The 24,338-nt window shown below is 29.9% G+C and overlaps 1 protein-coding gene across 1 annotated transcript in view; it reads left to right on the top strand.

Annotated features, from left to right (window-relative positions):
* Nucleotides 1–6,331: 6,331 nt before the first annotated feature.
* The window catches only part of LOC119689343, a 53,985-nt gene continuing 35,978 nt past the window's right edge, over nt 6,332–24,338 (top strand). Inside the window, exon 1 of the mRNA XM_038104160.1 lies at nt 6,332–6,581. Coding sequence (XP_037960088.1) covers nt 6,544–6,581 — 38 coding nt within the window. The 5' untranslated portion in view covers nt 6,332–6,543. The remainder of the gene's footprint in view (nt 6,582–24,338) is intronic.

Raw genomic sequence — 24,338 nt, 5'->3', positions numbered from 1 at the left:
AATCTTCTTCTTCTTCTTATTTGCCACTATTGTCAAGTGTCAGCCTTTGCCCACCTCACGATCTGCATTCATCTTCCCGATCTTTTGCTACTCTCTTCTAACTCAGTACTCCAATCGTTCTTGCATAACCATACACATTTTCATCCCATTTTATTCTAGGCATACTTCTGTGCCTGTTTGTTGTCGGGTGTGCGTTGTATGTGCTGCTCTACTTTCTCTTCGATTCCATTCTTACTATATGAGCATATGTCCATTGTAGCCTTTGCGACTTAATGTATCTCACTATATTTTCGTTTTTTAATAGCTCTTCAATTTCATTATTTGTTCGTCTTTAAGCAGTTTAGGTTTTCGTATCAATTTGGATTGACCCGTAGATTTGGCGAATTATTTTTCTTTCGAAATTTTTTTTTTTACCAGAAAATATAGGGTTTCACCTCCTTCCCTACCCATTTAACGAATTCTGTATTGCATTTTATTTTGATGGACCATGTAATTGGAAGCAAATTACTTATGAACGCGCTAGGAAAAGTAACAATGCACTTATACTAAATCATACTTCTTCCAAGTGGAATAGGGACGGAGTAGGGAGAATTTAAACCTTTTAAAAAAACATATAATGGAAACGAAATTGCTGGTAGAGTTCAAACAACTACAACTGAAACCTCAATTCGTATTCTATGAATTATGAAATATGTATTCAGACATACAATTTACTTCCATAGGCCAATAAACAATTTTTTCCCTCCACATGCATATGTAAATGTAACTCAATAAAAGAAAGAAATTCGTTAAAGTTAAAAAATGTTCAGAAATATATTCAAAATTATGAAACGTCGTACCATTTCAAAATGGATGTAACATGAAGTACGAAAACTTTTCGAAGAAACACAAATACTTTTAAAAACTAACTTGGTAAAAAAAAATAAATGGAGATACAACAGATAATATTTTCAATTACTTTATATTATTTATATTGTTAAAAATTATTTTATGTAAATGTGACTTGAAATAATTATCTGCCACAAAGAACTTTAAAACGTTGGCGCATTTTTTATATAATTTGAAATCCCATTTTCTAAGATCTATTATCTCCTTCACAAATATTCAATTTCCCTGCTTCACGCCTGTGCTTTCTGGCTTAGATGAACCTAGTCTGCTATGTATTAAGCCTCTTTCTCTAATCTCTCCCTCTCTCTCTCTCTCTCTTGATAACTGGAATGGGGTTGTATCCGCTGCACGCGACTGCAATCTTTCATATTCATTCCTTAGAGGTGGTTTTAGGGGGTTCGATGCTTTCCACCTTTCCACCTACTGCAAAAAAAGGAAACAAAAAAAGCACTATTTGTGGTTCGTAGTAACACCTTTTTGATAACTTTAACGAATCCGTATTCACTGCAAAATATTATGAGTTTCGTTTTAATTTTAAAGTTCCGATTGAAATATCAATTCTTTTCTGTTAGAAAAGAGAATAATTGTAAAAATAAGTAATGGTATAAATAAATAAAAAAAATATAAAAAATATAATTTTGAGAATGATGAGACCATAAAGACTATAGCACTATAAAGAGAAAATGCAATTAATTAAATAATATTAAAGGAAAATTGTTGTTGTAACTCACTACCTTTCGAAATGTCTCTAAAAAAAAGAGTATAACCGCAGATTCACATTTAGCATAGCAGTTACCAATTTGCACTGGCTGGGCTATTTTCTAATAAACACATCTATATTGCATCTAATATAAAATTTTTTTTTTATTACTTACTTCATGCTTTGTTAATTTTAGTCACTTAAAAAAATGCAATTGAATTAATATGTGAAACAAACTATTAGACAAACTTACTCTGTCTCCAATAAAAAAGGTGGTAGGATCGGAAAAAAATTCGAATCGAATCCATGTACATAAGGAAGCTTAAATCGTTATACCATTAACTTATAGATGATCAGTTATGAGCAGATCAAACAAAATCAGGCAGCTAAAATTTCTACTGGTTCCTAATATAAAGAAGAAGAAAAAAAGTAACAAAAAGGACACACTTTCTTTGGTGTATATATCAGACATTGTGTAAAGATGCAGACAACGTTACTTATTAAGTTTAAGTATTAAGATAAGTAAGAGAGGGAGCATTTCAAAATAACACTGACATAAAAATGTTTAATAAAACTTCAAGATTAGAATACTTTCGTTGTTATAGGCTTCTTTGTAATATTATATTCTATTATTATTGTCACCTTAAAGTTGTATTCAAATTTACCGAATTTGACCAAATTTGACCGAATTCACCAAAGAGTCTGACATATATGATAAGAGGCTTGTAGAGCGTGATTTTTGTTTGTCGAGTAAGTCGAGGCTAAGTAGGCTTAATTACTCAATTGCCTATTTAGTCTGAAGTAACATTTGTTGATAAGAGTGATTCTTCTTTAAATTTCTCAGCCGACGTCTTTTTTGGCATTTACGATGTTATTTACAAATACACACACTATTTTCCAACTTCGAAATTACAGTTGTTAACCGTGACAGAGGTCCCAAGACCCCTAGAAAATTTGTTTGCTGACAGAACAGAACCTACAATACTCACAAACATATCAATAATAATACCATACTACATTACTGTTAACTTTTAGTTGTTTTAAATTTTATTGAATAATTGTTTCTTAGTTTATAGGTAAGATCTTGATCTGTTCACTTTCAGATGACAATATGCGGATATATTTTATTTAATTGCGCTTTCAAATTAAGTTACAGATTTCTTTAAGTCTTTTTGTGTTCGATAATTGTTTGATAAATTTCCATTATTTATTTCTTTAAAGCATATAGATGTAAAATGCTTTCTTATTTTAGTTTTTGTATAAGATAATATTAAAGAAATCTTTTTAACACTAATATTATATCGTAGATTATATCGTAGATTACTGTAAAAATATATTGGTTGCTTTAATCCTTTTCCAATCCATACAATTTTTTTGTATCTGCTGGCTTTCCTTCCTTCTGACATTATGGCCTCATAAAAAAGCAATATGACGATATGTGACACTTAACAGCAATACACAGGCCATGTGCGAGTTCGAGTAAATTGATGGTAAATTGAGAGAAATAGTAAATTATGTCGGTATGGCAGCGAATTTTGTAATTTACCAACATTAGGTAAATAAGCTAAAATTATATATACATTTTATAAGATGTTTCATAGATAAGTTTGAAAACTTTTAACCAAAAATAATAAATAAGTGCAATAAATAAATAAATAAATAAGTAAATAAATTTTTACATAAGTGCAGTGCAAAAAATCCCTAGGAAATTTCAATTTACTTTACCTCGATTTACTCGAACTCGCACACGGTCTCAGTAGCTTAAGTAAAATTATCATTAGGTAGGAATAACATAATTAGGAACTTAATCCATCTGCATGACATCTCAAGAAAAAAAAAAAAAGACAGTGAGTTATGGAGCGAAGGAGAGGATGAATTGACAGTTGGCGCAAAAAGTAAATGCCACAATTTTTGCGAAACCAAAAAATTAATGAAAATATTTAATGCAAAAACAAATTTAATGAAAATGTCAAAGAAACAAAAATAAAATAAAATGAAAGAAATATTAGCCAAATAATTGCAAACTTCCAAATGCGCTTACCGCCGGACGCACGCACATATTTAGCAAATCGCTTGATTGTGGCGTGGCGTCTTTAAAATGAAATGATGAGCGCGTGACTCCTTTCACAAAATAAATCATAAAAATTTATTTAAAAAAACAAAAAACAAAACTTAAAAACAAAAAATTCATGTGAAAGAAAATTAAAACGAAAAAAAATTTAAATAAAAAGCCATTTAAATAAATATGTTTACCAAAAATAAAAAACAAAAAATAATAACAACAACAACCAACAAAAATTTGATGGCTGCCCTGATTTTCATTTCGTTTGGCTTAATTTCGTTAATGTTTTTTGGTTAAATCTTCTTTATGTAAAAGAAAGAAATAAAAATAAAAACCAACAACAACAGCAACAGCAACAGCCAATATTATAACAGCACCAAAATTGCAAGTAAACACAAACAATACATGCAGCATCAACAACAACAATAATGAACGACGAAATCAACATTTTTAAAATAAAAAAAAACAAAAAAAAAACAAATACATTTAAAGAAAACTTTAACGGTAATCGACAAATATTAAGCACCCAGCGCATCTTTAGTAAAGGCAAAGAAAAGCAAAAACAAAAACAAAAACAATTAAATACAGTAACAACAACAACAACAACAGTAAACACATAACTTAAATCATGCCCAACCTGTTGGATGCTAAGCTTTAGTTTGTGCTGCTCTGGCTCGGGCTTTGGGTCTGTTCTGCTCATACACTTTCTCCGCTCATTAAAAGCAGCAATCACACATAACATATGTATACCAACCAACCAACATCTTTATACATATATCTTATATTTTAATACAAAACTGTGACGTGTACAGTGTACACTGTACCGTGTACACAAGCACCACAACAGTACAACAGTACAGCGATACGGCGGCGTTAGTAGGTAAGTTGCAAAAATATTTTGCTAATTAATTCATTGCCTTTAAGGCAAAGAATATACATACATACACACATGCATACATACGTTGCAGTAGTACGTTTTGTGCAACAAAATTTTTGCACACACAACACATGCTTCAATACAACACAACACAACACAACACATCCATTCGGACACAACACATAGGTACGTTCGCTGTTAAGTTCTCTGCTGGAGTTCGATTAACAGACCTAAGCTGGTTTGATTTTTAGCACTGTTATCTGTGATGACGCTCAACAGCGTAATTAGCACAAATAGTGCTTAGCACTAACAGCAAAAGCTCACAATAGTAAAAACAACAACAACAACAACGAATTACAGTCGTATATGTTATTTAAGTCATAAACTTCTATGTTAATCGCAACGTCAGCGTCACCAGCAGAACAATTCAATTGCAGCAATGGCAGCAATGGCAGCAATTGTGGCAATTGCGTCAACTGCGTTTGCGTGCGCCTGTGCTCCTCTTAACAATTAATAATAAATAATAAAACTTGTGAATTTACTTACCGGTTTTAGAGTAAGCCGAGCATACCAGCATTTTCGATGCTGCCCAAATTCCAAAATTTCTATGTGAGAAAAAAACGCTTCTTCCACCTCTTCCACCAACCAATAGTGGCGCAGTCAGTGCAGTCGGCGCGGACGCTACCACTGAGTACGCTGCTTAACTCTTTCGTTTACCGTTTAACGTTCGCTGTTAGTTAAGAGTCAACGTCATCGGGCGCTGTCATTGCGCCGTCATCGTCATCGGCGTCAACGTCGTCAACGTCGTCATCCTCGTCAACGTTACGCTCACTCACCACAACTCACAGCAACTCACAGCAGCATTCAGCTATTATTTTATATGTTTACAAAGTGGATTTTTGCTTCAGTTGCCAGTTTCAGTTCAAGCTCGCAAGACGTACCAGTCAGTCAGTGCCTTTGACGCGTGTTCACTTGGTTCTGCGACTGTAACAGAGTTCAGTTTACTCAGTCAGACGTGTTTAAGGCAAATCAAAAATATAAAATTCAATAAACAAATCGAATTCGAATTCCGATTCCAAATCCAACTCAACTTTGCACTTTTGCGTTCGCGTTCAGTCAAAGCATCTGGCAGAAGCTCACAGCATCTGCTTGTGTACGCACGCGTGCGCGCATCGAAGTATTTTTTTTTCTTCAAATTTTTGTCTCAACAAAAAAACAATCGCCGTTTCGTGAACGAACGATTTTTTGTCGTGCGGTTTTTTCTAAGCGATTTTTTCTTCGATCTTGGCTTTAATCCTTTTACAAATTCGCGCAAACAAGCAGAAAACTGTCTTTCTTCGCTTTGTTCCGCAATAACAAAATTATTAAAATATTTGATTCGTTTTGAATTATGCTCCATCGTTTGCCAGCGTTATGCTAATCGGTGAAAGGATCAAACACAAAGAACTTTTTATCGGTTATTATCTATTTGGCAAGACAATTATCTCAAACCTTCTGCACCTATCATCTCTACACCACCCCCTCCGTTAGAAGGTAGAAGGTTGAAAGTAAAAGTGATTTGATAATCCCTCAAAAAAAAAAACAAAAAAATAATTTAATTAACTTAACAACAACAACAAGAAATTCTGTACAAATATAAATACACACACACATATATATATACACACATATATATATATATATTAAAATAAAATAATTTATAAATAATATTGTATAAATATATATAAAATAAAATAAAATAAAATAAAATAAAAATAAGAGAAAGAAATTCAATAAAGTGCCAAATAAGTTTAAAAAATACTATTTAATTATATTTTAATAAATTATTAAATTCGAACCGTAAATCTAAGTTAAATATTGACAATCGCCGCTGTGGTAGTCGTTAAGTCTCTTCTAATTTATCCTTAAGGACAATTTCTTCCTATTCTAATCCTTCAAAAATAAAACAAAACAAACAAAATCAACAAGAACTAAATAACTGCAAACAACAACAAAAACTACAACAACAACATCAAAATGATAAGACAACATATCATCTTTGGAATTATATTATGGTGAGTACCAAGTGACTATATATATGACGTATAAGTGCTTTGTTCAGACACAACTTAATTTCGCAAAAATCTTAATTTCATCGTTGTTTCAGCGAAATTAAGTTGTTTTTTCCAGATTTCAACAAAATTAAGAAAAATAGCCTTAATTTCGTTGAAATGAAGTGACATTTCAAATGCAACTATGCGTAAGATAAAAGATAAAGTTGAGATAACGAAAATGTGAAATTTTTTTAAAATAAAAGTCAGTGACAGTTGCCTGAATATAGAGATAAAACTGTGACTGTAATTAATTTGAAATAGAGTGAAAAACAATAATTCACATACCACCTGGAATCCACTAAAGCTAATAAAACTACTGAATGCCATCCTTTATAGCTACAACAACATTTGATTTGTAAATAAAAACCATATGATTTCCTTAATTTGGGGCAGTAAGAACACTTTCGAAATTAACTTAATTTCATTTTAACGAAATTAAGGAAATCTGGCTGTGTGAACATAGTATATGATTTTGCGTATTTTTATCTAAATTGTTTTTAACCATAATGAATATATAGTTCAAAAAATACAGATATTAATTAAGCAGCAATTTATTTAAAAATAAAATATAGTTTTATGCAAACTCGAATTATATAAATATTTATTTATTTATTATATTTATTAAACCATATCAGTTAATTATGGCTTAACATATCAAAAAATTATGTTGAAAAATGGACTTGCTCTATAAAGAGATTAAATACGAGTATTACATAGCAGAGAGTTCAGAGTTGCTATATAATATATAGAGTAACTGATTCAAACAATTGAAAATAATAGTCAATAAGAAGTCAGATTTGATTATATTACTTTCGTTATTAAAATGTTTATGTTTCCTAGAGCTTTCACAGTTTACAATCTGGTAATCCTGTTAGAACAATTATAAAGTAAACACTTAATTCTTATTGTATTATAATATATATGGTTAGTAGAGCCTCTCTAAAGTATCTAAAATTGCGATCCTGCCAAAATAGTTCTCAATTAATTTTTTTCTTTTTAAATGAGTTTTTAAAAAAAGTTATTTGAATTCAATACAAAATACAATACCATATATTATATATAACATAGGAAAACAGCATTACTTCACGTTTGCATTTTTTTAAAAGTCAGGAGTAGTAGAACTCTTAAGTCCGCAAAGTCAATAGTATATAGTATAGTGAATAGTATAGTGAATGGTGGTAGTGGATAGTGTAAAAAATATTAACTCAAAATATTATCTTTATTATCTCCAAATTATCTATCTAAGGTTCTACCTAACCTTTTTCCGGTTATCATATTATAGAGTAATAACAGTTTGAAAGAAAACAAATTCTATGTGTTATCTAAGTTATTATCCGCCAACCACCGTTGACGCAGTTTTGATACAGTCTTTTTAAAATTGATCGATGTGGGCGATATTTATCTAAGCTTTGTATATCAATCTTGACTGGAATTTGAGACGAGTTGATGTAATTTAATAAATTGCAATATTCATAAAACTGTGATGTCCCGCCACGCTTCCAATAATTTTTAACATGATTTTCTGTACAATTTTTCTATTAGGTAATCGCTTTGTTTTTGATTTGAGATTTGAGATTACAATCGTAATTATTATCTTCTAGTTGCGTATATTTTTGATTTTTTTTTTGTAAAAAGTATATTTCAGTAATAAGACATAAGTCTAAAAGTAAAACAAAATTAAAGCAAGAAAAAAATTGTTTTCAAGACTTCGTACCTGAATCATTAAAATGGTCTAGACCGCTCTGGAGGATCACAAAACATGAAGAATTTATAAAATCGAAAATAAAATTATCTAGATGATGAGTCATCTAGATGAGTCCTTTATGGAATAATGGATGTATTTCTGTGTCATGCGGTTATATCTATAAACATCGTAGGGTGAAGCGAAGACGCATAGCTACGCAAAGCATAGCTTATTATGTCAGACACACAGTTTTCGAATACCCCTCGTATTATGTGAGGAGGCACTGCAAATAATTAGCTCGTCACTGATGTTACAATAACTGTAGAATAAATTTGATAGAGATATATATTATAAAGAAACATAGTTTAGCATTAAGAGGCTAACATCTGTACCATTACTTAAATGTATATGATAACTAATTTTAATATGAAACTATTTGAATTTAAAAAAATATACCATATATATTTCAATTAAATCTTAAATTTGATCTTCTAATTATCAATTTATATAGCATTTTACATCATTAATATATAATTTAATGAAATCGGAATAATGTGTTATGTGTTTTAAAGAAACTCCTCAAATATCTGAAAATATAGTTAAATAAAGGAACTGTATTTTCTTTTCTATATTACTTAATTTTAACTTATCGTACTTACCTACTTTGTAGAAAATAATGTGAGCTATATTTGAAATCAGCTGTTGTGATACCTTGTTATATTTAATCGTATCTCATTAGATTGTTGTTAATTTTAAAATCAAACCTAACTGTATATTAAGTTATTTTGCAAATTTACTCTATTATCTAGTTAACACAAGTTATCTAATTGTGAATTTAATCTACCTCTGTTCCAAAAAAGTTACTGTGCCATTTAAATTCAAAAAATTACACATCACTTTTCCAATAAACAGATAGACGGACATGAGTAAATCAATGTGTTTATATATGGAACTATTCATGCAGTTCTTATAGTCTGATTCATGTAAAAATAGTAAGCACTGCATTTGAATAAATTCACTTAAATGAATTTATAACAATTACGATAGATATATACACAGCAAAATAAGCAATATATACCAATCCAATTGTACTTAATGTAATCATAATATGACATGGTTGTTATTGCAAATTTGTTGTTGTTATTAATATTTGTTTCGAGTTTATAACCGCAGCAACTTCAACCAATTGTGTATGAACTGTTAATGTTTTTTAGTCTTTTTGTAGATACTTTTTGTATTCACATCACTGTTTTTTATTATTAACTGAAATGTGTGCATTATGCAGCCAAATATAGTAAGAACGAATAATAAGATATATAATAACAGCAGCAATGAAGAAGAAATGTGCCGTTAAGAATAAAAATTTCTTTAAAAAATCACTGCAAAAACATGTTCGATGTTAAAAATTAAAAAATTCGTATAGTAGTAATTATAATAGTAATAAATAATAATAGATAACAGATAATAGTAATTTAAAATAATCTTACTGCACATCTTGAAAAGTTTTAAAAGTAGGGGTATGATATTATAAATGGCTCTGGCTGGTACCAGCTTGATCTTCTCTCTACCACCCACTATGACGAGATTTTATGGATTCAAAATGGCTTTTTTAGCTAATTAAGGAGGACTCGTTCCTCCATTCACCACAACTAACTAACTAACTAAATGGGGGTATAATATATTTTTATTCTTTTGTAGTATTTGAGGTACTGTGGTAACATATGCCATAACAGAGTTTTGATGTTAGTTTTTAGGTCTGTTAAGAATAACTTCTTATATGCTACATATTTCATTGCCTATCTACTATAATAGCATGTATGCTACGTAGTAATATAAGTTGAAATTTATAAATATTGTATAAGTGATTGTATAAGTGAATGCGCTATTTTGGTTAACGCAACAACAAATCAACAACTAAGTTATAGGTTGGAAGTGAAGCTAAAACATATTACATATTACATACATACATGTATTAACATTGCAGTCACTGTTTAGAAAAAACTTTTATTTTATGTTTTGTGCTTGATTATATTGCGCGGCTTGCATATACCTAAGAGCTGTTACATTTGAACTGATATATGTTAAGTAGACTTAACACTTTAACATACGTATGTTAACGTATGTTAACTTTTGCTAAAAATATGTCGCTGTCTTAAGATTAAAAATTAAAGCATTTGGAATCGTAATTGCGTTCAATTATTATTTAATGTACATTGAAAATCGGTACCATATGATTCAGGTCTTTTGTGGCGAAATCTTTAGTGAATCATATATAAAATATTTGCATATTTGCATTTAAAATTACGTTTAATTTAATACTGTTTTTATAAACAGAAATGAAAATATTTCTAAAAATTAAAAAGAAAAAATATTTTAAAATAAAATTAATTTAAATATTTCTTATACAAATAATGCCTCTACAAATAGAATAGTATTGATATATAACAATTAAAACTAAAAATATGATTAATTAATACACTTATACTACAGTTGGTTTTACAGTTGATTTCGTTTTAATATAAACACAGCAAGTAGATTTGTTAATAAAAACTTAACAAAACTCCAGAAATATGTGCGCACAGTAGGTTGGGTCAGTTAGCTAAGGAGCGCTGACTCTGAGCTTCAAATTTAGCAGGGCACGAGTTCATTTCCTGGTACTTGCAATCACAAAAAAAATTATTTACGAGAATTATTATTTTCAATACTACTGATGATGGGTATTTGGCAATACTCGAAACAGCTGAATAGTAAGCTAATAATTCAATTTTTTAAAATAATATAAAATGAATTTTTGTTGTTGTAGTTCCCTACTGTTCGAAAAAGCTCAGTATTTTTTAAACTAAAAAGTAAAAACCATTTTTACGAAAATATTTTTTTTTAATAAGAATTTTTTTTCTTATTTCAAATATTTTATCAAAAAATATTAATTATATTCTTTTTGGTCTAAAAACCGCAAAAACTATTTTATATCTTTAAGTTAAACATTTTTAATAAATTTTCCTTTTGATTTGCAACAATTCATTCCATAGCAGCAATTTTATACAGCTTTTACCATTTAATTCAGTGTTTTATGCAAAAGTTCTTGGAAAAAATGAAATCAAGCCACAGTAAAATTTATAAATTTCCATAAATTATATATTTTTTTTATTTAAAAAAAAACAACGCGAGTGTGAAACATTTTGCTTCCTCTTTTAACATAATCTTTTCACTTTCATTTGCTTGTTGGCCTTATCTGTGCGTAAACTGTTTACTTTACATACTTGTATTTTGCTTCATTCAAATATTGTCTTCTTGGCAACTAAATAACTCTGCTGGCCAATTCCAACGCAACCTACTTAACAGCAGCAGCAGCTATAGCAGCTGCAGCAGCAGATACAGCCACAGCAGCAGCAGTGACTGTACGAGTATGTCAGCACACAACATCATGCAAACTAACAACAACAACTACAACAGCATAAATAAAGTATGCATGCATAACACCTTTAAATACAAAAAGCACGATAATGGCAGCAAAAAAAAAGCAAATAGAAAAAAAACTGGAAAAAAATAGAGGAATGAGGGAACGGAAACTAAACAATTACAACTGCGGCAATAAATTTCACTTTCAGTTTGTATAAATAAGTATAAATATATAGAAATGTGGAAAAATAAACGAAAACAAAAACAAAAGCAAAAAGAAAAATGCAAGTCAAATTATAAAAATAAACTTAAAAAGCAGACATTGAAAAAAAGCCAAGTAAATAAGCAAATAAGAAAGCAAAACAAATAAATCAAAGAGAAAAAAGCAAAAAAGCGGAAGAAATGTTAAGTCTTTGCAGTGAATGCTTAAAACGTTTTGTTGTTGCTACTTAAGTAACCACTGAAAATTAGCTAACATAGCATTGCCTCAAATAAAATGTTAAAGAAAAATATGTTACTAATCACTGTTACCTTAATTGAATGAGAACTAGGCGTAGCGAGAAAGAGAGGGACGAGGAAAAAAAATTGAGGAAATTAAGTAAAATATAATATAGGTATATGTAATACATATTATACTATATGTCATTGCTGACTATAATAAAATATTAAGTAAGTATAACTGAATCATGGAATGTTAATCATACGACCCGTGAACCCTTTCACAATTTAACATTAATGCAGTCATTATTGGCTTGTCAGTGCAATTTACAGGGTGTTAGGGTGACGGAAAACACATTAATAAGTGTTTGTGAAAATAATTAACTGAAAAAACAGTACATTCAACTTATAGTTATAGTCGTCAGTTGTAGTATATTTTAATAACGAAATTTTCATAAGTTCTACGAAAAAATTTTCATGGCTTTAATTTTATATATTAAATGTCATAAAAATTTAAGATACCTCTGAAGATGTTGGCAAAAATAAACGAAATGTTTATTTTTTTTATTTTCATTTTAAAACAAAAATTTTAACTAAAAAATTTGATTTTATATTTTTATATTTTAAATATTTTCATTTCATATTAAATGTACGATAATTTTACAATATTTTGTTATTTTTTAAAAATTTTTTATTCATTCGGGTTTAATTACAAATGTTCTTTGAAAAAAGTGCTATTAAAAACAAAAGGTTTTGTAATAATATTCAAGTACTATTGAAAAAGTTTATTAATAAATGTGTACATATTTAATATATACAGTTTTTATTAAGCCACAGAGTGAAAAATAAAATATAAGCAACTCATTAAAATTACAATTTATACAATTTATTTAGTCAATTGAATAATCAATCATTCATTCAATTAATTTATTAATTACATAATACGTATTTAATTAATGTTTTAAATTACAATGTTCAAGTTTTATGTTTGTAATATGATTATTCATATATACAGTAATTAAAATTAACAAAATTAAATTATCATGCACAAAAAAACATAAACATTTTTAAAAATATTATAATTTATAATGACGTGGATTTTGTACATAACAGAAGACACCCTGTATTAAGTGAAAACTACGGCGTTTAGCTTAAAGATATATAAAATTGCTTTTAAATAACAATATTTCATGTAGATAAAATGATAAAATGTCACTGACCATGACCACAAAGGTTTCGACTCCTAAAATGCATAACTGAAGCAAATTTGAATATAAAATCGAAATTTTTTTAATTAGCGACTTGACACAAACATTAAAGCCACATTAAAAATTAAGATTAGAATTCATTTGGGCATTGAAGCCATTTAATTTATATGACATAATAAGCTTTTTGTATACCTAACAGAGATTGGGTAATAAACATATTTGAATATTGTTAATAACTTATGAAAACAAAATATATTTTATACATAACTCAGACCTTTATATGTACCAAGTTGATACATATTACGCACCACTCGCTCGTTGTGAATATTCAATCATTAATTGTTGCAGATATTTTTCTTTTGCCTTGAGGCCATATGTGGAATATGACACTGGATTTTATGTTACATTTAAGTTCACATAAGTGCTACTCTTATGATCAACAGAAAATTTAAAAATAACGCTTATATAGAAATCATTAAACATCTTTCATCAGATATCGAACCCTATCCAAAACTTTGTTTTGGACAGACAATGATAAATAATATCAAGCATGATACCTAAAAAAATTTAATAATGCTAATTAAATTAATGAGATCTCAGTTGGTCTATACAAATAATAGAAGAAGATGGCTTAGATTGTAATGCTTACTTTTTCTGTTCTCACACCAAACCTATTTAAAGTTCTTCAAATAAGCTTCTCATAATAGACCTTATATATACAATAATAAATATATAAATGCACTTCATGTAAGCAGCATTTTTTGATTTGATAGTGTCGATATAGACTTATGTCTACACCGACATGAACTATTCCTACCACTCTAACTTATGTACTATTGTAGAAAGCAGTTTGTCAATTCAGTCACTAATCTAAATTTAAAATAAACCAATTATTTTGTAGTTCGATAATGTTAATGCATTATCCTGCACCTTTATTAGAGAAATGACAATTCCGTTTTTAACTGAAACTGAGAACAGTTCATGGTAAATGAGAACAGATTTTAATTTAATGCTCTAGTTTTAGAGATATCATTGTCGTCGGTGAAATAGTGACTTGTTGTGAAAAGTAGATATGTGTCAGAAATAACAGGGACAGAATATAACAGTTCTTTCAGAATTTTTTATGAAAAAAAGCAGCAACAAAAGTTGTTCAAACTCATATTTAAGCATATCATTTAAGTTGTCATTCTAATAACTTTTGAATATTTTAAAATAAAACTCAAAAAATAATATTTAAATTTGCTTTAAATTATTATTATTATGTTGAAGCTGTTTTGAGCCAGTTCACTTAAGCACTTTTACTCTTTCTTAACTCGAGGTACTTTCAAAACTCCTCTTTACACTTTGACTGAATTATTGTTTATCACTTCATCAGACTAAGCAATAATTGAGCTCAGATCTGCAAACCTTCCCGAAGAGTCTGTAACCATTCTGAGATTTGATAACGCGGTGTTGGTAAGTCTGTCAGTTTTCGTAAATAATTTCAGGGCTCTATCCTCTATGTATTTTTTGATGGGATCAATCTAGAGGTTCTCAAAAATAATTATTTTCTGTGTGCCTTTTATTTTAAAACGCACAAATAACTGTTACTTTTGCTTTATAAATATAAAAATTATGCATAACTGGCAATTTCTGCCGAATATTTTTAAAACGTAACTATAAAATGCAATTTTTATACAAGATAGTTTTTTTTTTAGTTTCATACAAAATGTATTTAAGGGTTTAAGGGTAACGCTTTCTAATTGAAAATTTTTCTCAAATGTTGGTAAAATTATTAAAAATTAAACATTATAAAATTCAGATATATACCGTTCCATGAATTGAGAACTTAACTTTCTCAGCACTTTAGAGAAAATTGGTATCCGATAGAAAGGGCACAATAAATCTTCAGGTCGATGCGCAAAATTTTCCAGAAACTATTAATTTCTTCATATTTTGACTGCGTTGCCAATATTATTTTAAATCTTAATAATATTCTAAAAATATTAAATTTTATTTGTTAAATTTTTTTCCAAGGCTTGTAAAATGAAATTACATTTCGTATTCAAATCCATTCGGATACGCATTTGATATGCGAATTACACATAAATGTATACTCACACGTACTTATTAAACTAATTTAATTGTCCGTATATCTATCCGTATATGTCTCTGATTCTCAACTAATAAATTTTATTATTAAAAATTACGTGAAACCTGTTATAAATTTTTTTATATAATAATTTCTTGTTATGGAATTTTGTGTAATTTAAACTCCACTGCACGTTTGAGCAGTCATTAGGGCAATAATCAAGTCAAACGAAAATTAAATAATTATTAGCATTTAATTAACAAATTAGTTACAATTAAGCAACTTATTAAGTAAACCAAATAAAAGCAGAGCAAATAAACTTCATCTAATTAACAAACTCGAAATTAAGAAATTAATGAACAAACGATTTTTCACTGTTGCCAAGAACTAGCCCGGCCAGCGTGGACAGAAATTAAGTGACTGCTTGAAAATTCACAATTCATAACAAAGACAAATAAATTTTTATCTCATTTTGGACGGCTATATTGTCTAACGATTTCTACAACATAACTTTTTGTTTTTTTTTTTTGGTATTTTTTTTTTGTCTTTTACTGGAGCAGAAGATTTGACTTGACTTTCATTGATATTGACGATATCGATCGAATTCAACATTTCATGATCAATATTCGTACACCTCTTAGTTAACTCATTCCATTTTTCATCTTTCATGTTTCGATTCTTGTTAAAACTGTTAAAAGCGATGAATCTTGAAATTCGATTTGCACATTTTCACACGATAATGAAGAAAGTTAACGCGAATCGAATACGATTCGATGTGCGATATCAGTTCAGTTCAGTTCAGCTCAGCTGAACGAATTTGAATGGAATTGAATCGCATTGAAGAGTTTCGAAGAGTTTTGAATCGTTTCGTACAGTTTTGAATAGCTTTTAAATAGCGCTGTATGGGATCGCGTATTGTCTGGCTTTCTTCGGTCACAACTCAGCGATTTGTTTACCGTCTTGTTTTCGTTTATCAGCTCCCCTGATCGCTTGTGTTACATTAGTAACTTCGTTTAGTAACTCTTAATGTTAATTTTTGTGTGTGATTTGTTTTTGTAGTAACATAGATACTTATCTATGCAATTGTGTAATGTCTTTTAATTTATGTAAAGGTAGTTTCCTATGCATTCAAAGCTGTTCATGCATTAACGCCTCTGTACTATGTTTCACTTGAGTGTTTCTTACTTTAGCTGATTGTGTGTTGTGCCAATATTAGTGCTTCTTTTTGGCTCTTGGGTTTTTCATGTGTTAATCTATCAACATTTTAATGTATGTGAGAAGATACTCACTGTGTCTGTATTTATGCTAATATGAACGAATTTTGCGATTGCATAATCTCGTTGTTGGATAGGCAAATGGTGCCGCTGCTGTTGTCAATACTGCTGCAGTTGTTCACTTTTCGAAAGTTATTTATCGCTTTGACGTTGCTTTATAGGAAGAGAAGACAGATTTTTCCATTCAGATACTCTTGTATGAGGGTAAACATTATTTCAAGTATGAAAATTAGATTTGTAAAGCAAACAGTTCTTTAGGAATTAGAATTTTGACCTGGTTTTGACACTCTTCTTACTGTAGAGCATAATTTTTCTGCACTGTGAAGCCATGTTTAAGCATACCGATCTATTAAACTAATTAGGTTCGTACATAATTGTGTTCACACCAACAAAATGAATTTAAAATGAATCAGATGTTTTATATATTTTTTCTTTGTGCAAAGATTTTGCTCACAATAAACAACAATGCTTTTGTTGTGAATAGATTATTGTTATAACTGTTCTAGAAAGTTTTATTGAAATCTATAACTTAAATGTAAATAACGCAAAAATATCAATATTATTTCTTAAAAAACAGAACAAAAAATTGATTAAATGTTCCATTGAAGCATAATCAAAATAAATCTCAAGCTTGCCGTGTAAACAGGCAAGCCAATTCAAACGAGCAAAACTAAAATTACTTGTGCCGTGTGAATAGGATGTAGAATGCTTATTTTCAAAATCGCAAGGCAGAAATTGCATTAATTTGAGATTTATCAAACAATAAATGATGGATTTGTTAAAAGTTAAACCACTTTCAGTGTAGCAAACCGATGAAAAATAGTCAATTATGAACAACAGAAGGATATCTGTAGTCTTGCCACTTAAACTTGCCAATAATGAATGCATGTCGAAACTACTTTCCTTCACTCAAAGACTTCTAACTGTTTTTATTTAAAGTAAATAAAGTACTGACTGCATGCATGAGTGAAGCTAAGGGATTGGCTTTGTAATTGATGTGTTGCAAAGTATAAATTGTCAAAACTATTGCCACTGGAATTAGTGTTGTCAAACTCTAAAAAAATCACTAATTATTTTTATGTTTCAGTGTAAACTGAATTTTATATTTAATTACAATTGATGATTTGGTGGGTAGGTTAAATCGTTTATTTGTTTAATCTATCTTCTTACACATTTATGTACTGCAATCAAGCAATGGAATCAGTTGGATTACTGACTCTTTCGTGAATATATCGCACACCCTCTTCAAAAGAGGCACAACCCGAAATTCGTCAATTTTGAGTTTATGTAAGGAACTTAAGAACTTAGCCCTAATTATAGTTAACCTATAAGCAAGTAAGGTGTTATTTTACCAACACGCAAAATTCCACTTTGTTTTTATTATAGCAAATTGTCGAAAAAAACAGTTATATCTTTTTGTTTTTGTAAGGAATATCATGACACTACAAAACATGTTTTGCCTTTTCTGAAAATTGACAAATTACGAGTTATGTCTCTTTTGAAGAGGGTGTGTGATATATTCTCAGTTCATTAAGCATTGTAGTTAGTAAGTTTAAATATTCCTTGCAAAATATGCACTTAGTCCTAATTGCAAATTATTGCGAAACTTTTTCTTGTAACTTTCAAATCAGAATTACTGTATTAACGGTGTTCTGTTGAATATCACCTTTCCGAAGATATATTGTTTACAATGCTCTACTTATATAGTATTTCTTTCCTTACTCCACTTTGAATAAGCCAATTTTATTCTTTTAAGTACAATATTAGAAGGTGGTTTGTATGATAATAGTTTAGAAGTCTATAATGCTTCTTCTAAGTTCGTGTATTTCCGAAGTCAAAGGGAACTCTCTTCGCCAATTCGTAAGGAATTCTTTATGTGCATTTTCTCTTTCATTTTTCTTTCGCTTAATTTAGTGAATGCTTATACATACGAGTTTAGTTTGAGAACTGACTACTTGCATGAGTGGAGTGTGGAGACTTATTTCGTAATTGATATAAATTCAATTAATAGAGCAATCATATTCTCTGTTGTATTTTCAATGCACAACTTAATTACTTTAGTGAAAAGTGTGTCAAAATTGTATTAAAATAAAAAAGAAATAATTAATGGAAAATAAATAATTAAAGTGAAATGATAAATGATTCAGCAAATATATAATTGGTTTATAACAATAAAATAAAATTTTTATAAATGACAAACACAATCTTTGTAAAAAAAAATACAAAGTTCAAATCTATAAAGAAAATATGGACTTTTCTTTCTAAAATTTTTCCAAAACCTAATTAATTACACAATTACTTTATTAATAAAATATAGAGTTAAATATGCCAAAATGAAATATAATGCAAAATAATAATTTAATAATTTCTATTATTAAATTTAAAAAATCATGCATATGCTGTAGGCTGTATAAAAAATTAAAATTAAAATAATATTAAAATTAAAATAGTTAAATTTAAATATTATAAAAATATTAAAAATTTGAAATAAAATTAATTTGCCCTACAACAATTTATAAATATAATATTGGAAACTTATATATAGTTTTGGGTTTAGTTATATTTTTATATATTGTTTTATAGGTAAGAATTCAATTAATTTTATATTGAATTAAAAATAATTATTAATTTACTTAAAAAGTAATTTATCGATATTAAATATTATTGCTCTTATGTTAGAGACATTGAAACTTCTTTGGAAATAACAGTGGTTTTTCCCTTAGACTTATATTTTTATTTTTCAAAACGATCAGTAGTTCTATTACTTAAAAAAATTTATTATCTTTTTTTGCATATTTATAATTTAATAAATCAAGAACTTTTAAAGTCCAGTGCTACTTGCTATCAACTTGTAGGCCATGTGCCACTTCTGCCCGTGTCTCGTCAGTAATTTTGATGAGTTTTCAATTAAACCGCAGCGATTATGGCTAAATTGAATTAAACATCTTTTTTTATAGAATTGCTCATAAATAATTTATACGATTTTACGACGTTGACAGGATTTTTGTGGTAAGTTTTATTTAATTTATTTTTATTACTTTTTTCAAGTGCGACAACAAGACTTCTAATTACATTTTTGCACGCCCTTCACCCAAATATTTTATTAAAAATAGATACGGTTTCTTAAGACAACGGTAGAAGGAAGCAAAAACTATATATGAAGTATGGAATTTACTTTATTAAGCATCTATGCTTAGGTTAGGCCCATTGTGTCACCGTATATATAGGAAAAACTCAGGGTTTAAAACCACCTAGAGCCTTTGGCGAAGCCTAAAATGCTATTTAGTGCCAGGTCTTGTAATTGATTGAATTCCTCAAGAAAGTGGGCTCTTAAAGTGTTGAGTCGACGTCGTGCATGAGCTGAGCAAAAACATAGTAGATGAGAGGCACTCATGTTGTCTTCCCCACAGCTACGACAGATTTTCCTAGATTACAGTGATCTGTAAGTAAACCTACCAAAAGACTGATATCTCTACGGGATATCATAATGAGAATTTTGGATTTCCTTTTATCGGAACGTGGCCAGATTGCATACAGATGACTGCATATCCTTAAGTCTTTCCATCTTTTATTAGAAATTTCAGCACAGAAAGAACTCAGTTACAATTTGCATGATGTTAGCGATATATTCAGATAATTTAGGTGTTCCGAGTGTGGTCGTGCAGTATCCTTCCTAGCTAGCTCGTGTGCTGTGCAATCGCCGAAAATATCCCTATGAGCGGGAACCCATATTATAGAAACATTAAGCTGCGTCGACATTTCGTTTAGAGTTGTGTAGCAGACAAAAATCGTCCTAGAAGTAAATTGGACTGATCTCAAGCAGCTTGACTTTCTGATAGTATGTGTATATTCCTGCCAAATATATAATCCACATTTAAACAAGCTATAGCTTCCCTAATGGCTATACATCTATGATTAACTTATATATCCTCGGATAGTTGAATGGGATATGAATGAATCTACAGGAGATTTTTACCTTTTTAATCGTGTTTGCATTATTGAGTGTTTTTATTAAGTGTTTTCTTTAGAAATTTGATTTTTATAGCGAAGTAATATTGTATTGCACAAAAAAACATGCTTTATAGAGAAGATAATTATATACTCTTAATAAATAAATCTGACTTCAGGCATATGTGGGCCGTAGCTGGCTTGGACGAAAAATAATTTGTAAATTTCATTTCCAAGGCCTTCTTCGAGTGGTTAAAGCCTTACAATATCTCTGCTTTAGCTGTATAGGCCATGTGATTTTACATATCTTCCATATGAAAGATTATGGAATCATAAAGGCCACTTCATAAGACCGTTACGGAAACTTATGAGCCTATGAAACATGACCGCTTGATAGTCTTCGCCTTGCAACCTTTAACTTGGATCACTAAATGAATAAATTGCTTGTCAGTGGTAAATTTAATTTATTCATTAAGCAAATAACTTCGTTAAGGCTTTTTCACTTAATTATTACTTTTTCAAAATCAAACTCCACTTTACTTAATTTGTTTGTCAAACACTCGAGCAGAAAAACTCGTGCTCAACGCTTAAACGCTTGAACGCAAGTCTAGCAAAAAAATGACTTCCAAACAATCAAGAAAAAATATTTAAAAATATTTAATATTCAATATTCAATAATAATAAAGAGAGACAAAATATTTTATGACAATTTTTTCATTTGTTAAATAACATTTTTTATTGATATTCAGTTGCATTTACGTACGCAAATAGCAAATTGCAAAAAAAAACTCCACTACTAAAATTAATTGCCTTAAGGCGGATGTGTCAAAAATTTTTTTTAACAAATCTCAGATTTTGTTTCAGTTTTTAGAAATTTCAAAAAAAAAGTACTAACGAATATATTTCAAATAAATTTGAAAAAAAAATTTTTTTTAAAATTTGGCGTTCAAAAAGCAAAATTCAGTCGGTTAGTCAGCCTAGTTAGTCAGAGGTGGCGAACCTTCTTATCAGTGCGTGCTAAATATTAGAATTATTGTTGTTCAACTTAAGTGTGCCGCAATCTTGTTATCAGTAAAAATTATTGCAAAAAACAAAAAAAAAGATATAGTTCTTCAGATTTATGACCACGCTTGTCATACGGCCACATACTATACTAATATTATACTAATGGGGAACGAATATTTTTATAGCTGCCACAGGTTTGCCATCGCTGTTCTAGTAGTTAGCTAGCGAACGACTTAGTATGGACGATTCAACTATTTTATCAATTAATTAGGCTTGCGGGCAGGTTTGACTTGTACCAAAAATGTTTGCCTAATAAATTCTTAAGAAAAAATCAAAACAAAAAAAAGATACTAGATTCTTTTAATTTTTTCAGTAGAATTTCTCGAATCGGGAATCTGAAATAAACTCGGCAAGCGCACGGCACGGCCTTTACGGTTCCGGCGAAAAGTTTTGTTTTGTCCGCGTATTTGCTTGCTCGCCTCTTACGTGTTTGACGTTGATCTTTTGCGAGTTCAAGGCTGCAATAAAAAGTTTAAAATAACAGAAAAAACTTTTTCCTTCAAAATACTAAATTTAACATAATATTGTTTAATTAATTTTTATTAAATTTTTGCTGTCTCGTTGCTGCTTTCTCATATTTCATTATTATTGAAGTAGAGAAAGTCAAATGCAAATTAATTGCAACCGTTATTTTTGACTTCTAATGAGGCTTTGACAAATCGTTTAGATGTTCTTGTCTCAAGAAATTCTTAATTCTTCCACTTAATTAGTGGATACTCTGGCTGTGACTTCAGTATTCGCTATTGGATATTTAGACTTGACTTATTCCAGGCAATAACTGCTGAATGGGGTGGGGTAATCGAGGGAATGCTTTAAAACTTACAGTGCTAGACTTGTGCTCACTAAAAGCACTTGAATGCATTGTGTAGAAGGTTCAAGCTTGTGTTCTGTAAATCTGTAGCACAATGGCTGAAGCTCACTTACTTTTGTTGGAATAATAGTTAGCCCAATGACGTTTTGCAGAATAAGGCTGCCATGTCACTTTCACTTTTAATAGACGCCTTTTCAAAATAATTCCTTTAAGAGACATTTCGATAACTCAGACAATCAGGTAATGCTACATTCACTTGCATATAAGACTAAGCTACCATAAACACTTAGAAACCATTAAGTGCAAATAAAACTTCCGGGAGCTTATTAAGCAATGAGTCTTAGGTGAGCGTTCAGACTGCATTTTTGCTTGCGGAGCTGGGATGTAAATAACAAGGTTTAGGCTCCATATGAAGAAGTCTGGCTCGTACATTCATGCTGCATTTTTACTTTAGAAGTTCTTGATTCAAGGTTCCTTATGAAGAAGTCTGAGTTGTACATTCTTTACGTATTTTTGTCTTCGTAACAGACATTTGAGTGAAACACGCATATAGGGATAGGGAACCCGAGCAATTGCAATTTATATGTGAGAGCTTTCTTACTTGGCACATGTTCATGGGCACAAATAAGCTCTTAAGTGTTATCCCATATTATCTCTAATGATAATGAAATTTGTTTTTGCAGTTTTTGCAGTTATTGCAGTCATTGAAATAAGTAAGATATTACGTTACTTATTTCAGCACCCCAATATGTAAGTAGAACTAAACTAAACAGTTTTTAAGGCCACCAGCGCCCTGCTTCAGATCTGTACCAGCCACTCTAACTATGTTAAGAGTACAATGCCAAAATAATGCAAATTTGCACTTGTGCTCAATTTGCTCAACTGCATTGTTGTATCCGTCGTTTTAAGCTTAAGCCTGCGCTTCAGCTTGAGGCTGAATCGGTGTATCTGAATCTCACTCAGCTTGCGTTTGATTTTGATTTTGATCGGTACAAGGGCAAGCGGGCAACGCTGACAGACTGCAAAAATTCAAATTGAAATTCTATTTCTATTTTTCCTTCATCAGCCAAACAAGCAAATCAACAACCAACCTAACAACCTAACAACCTAACAACCAAGCAACTAACCGACAAGCACATTCCGATGAGATTGCTTTTTACAATATTTTATCGTTTCATGTTTGTTCTTGCACAACAACAACAAGAAAATGTATTAAAATTAATAAAAAAAGTATTTTGCATTACTTTTTTAAATCCGCGCTTAAACTTGTATTTTATGATGTAAGCAGAGTTAAGCTGCACGCTGCAGCTTGGAACGGCATTGATTCGGTGCTACGTGATTGACTGTGGGTAGCGCGCAGTGCGCAACGTTACGTTCTGTGACGTTACTCATTACGAATAACTCAGGGGCAGAACATACACAGCTGAGATATGCAGAACGATATTAAGTATGACTTTGAAGGCAAATCGCACTTGGCAGCAGTGCTATGCTTTGAGATCGACTTTTAGGAGAGGCCTTGAGTTTCTAATATGTTGCAAAAACATATGAGTTGGCATGTTTATTTTGCGAATGCGAAGAGTATGGTAAGAAGGTTGTGAGAAGGTTGAAAGTGGATTGAAACTAGATTGATAAAAGTATGAGAACACTTTGAGAACAATTTGAGAACACTTCGAAAACAGTTTATTTCTGAGTCTAAATAACAATACTTGGTCCCTATGTAAATTCTTTTCATTTCAAGTGACTAACAAAATTGTTATTAATATTAATATGTTTTTGATACGAAGTGTGTAGGGTATTTATAACGCTTTTAATATGTTTGA

Source organism: Teleopsis dalmanni, chromosome X (genome assembly GCF_002237135.1).
Source record: "Teleopsis dalmanni isolate 2A chromosome X, ASM223713v2, whole genome shotgun sequence".
In the NCBI taxonomy this organism is placed as follows: domain Eukaryota; kingdom Metazoa; phylum Arthropoda; class Insecta; order Diptera; family Diopsidae; genus Teleopsis; species Teleopsis dalmanni.
Note: the sequence above shows the minus strand (reverse complement) of the source record. Positions and strands in the feature narration are given on the sequence as shown.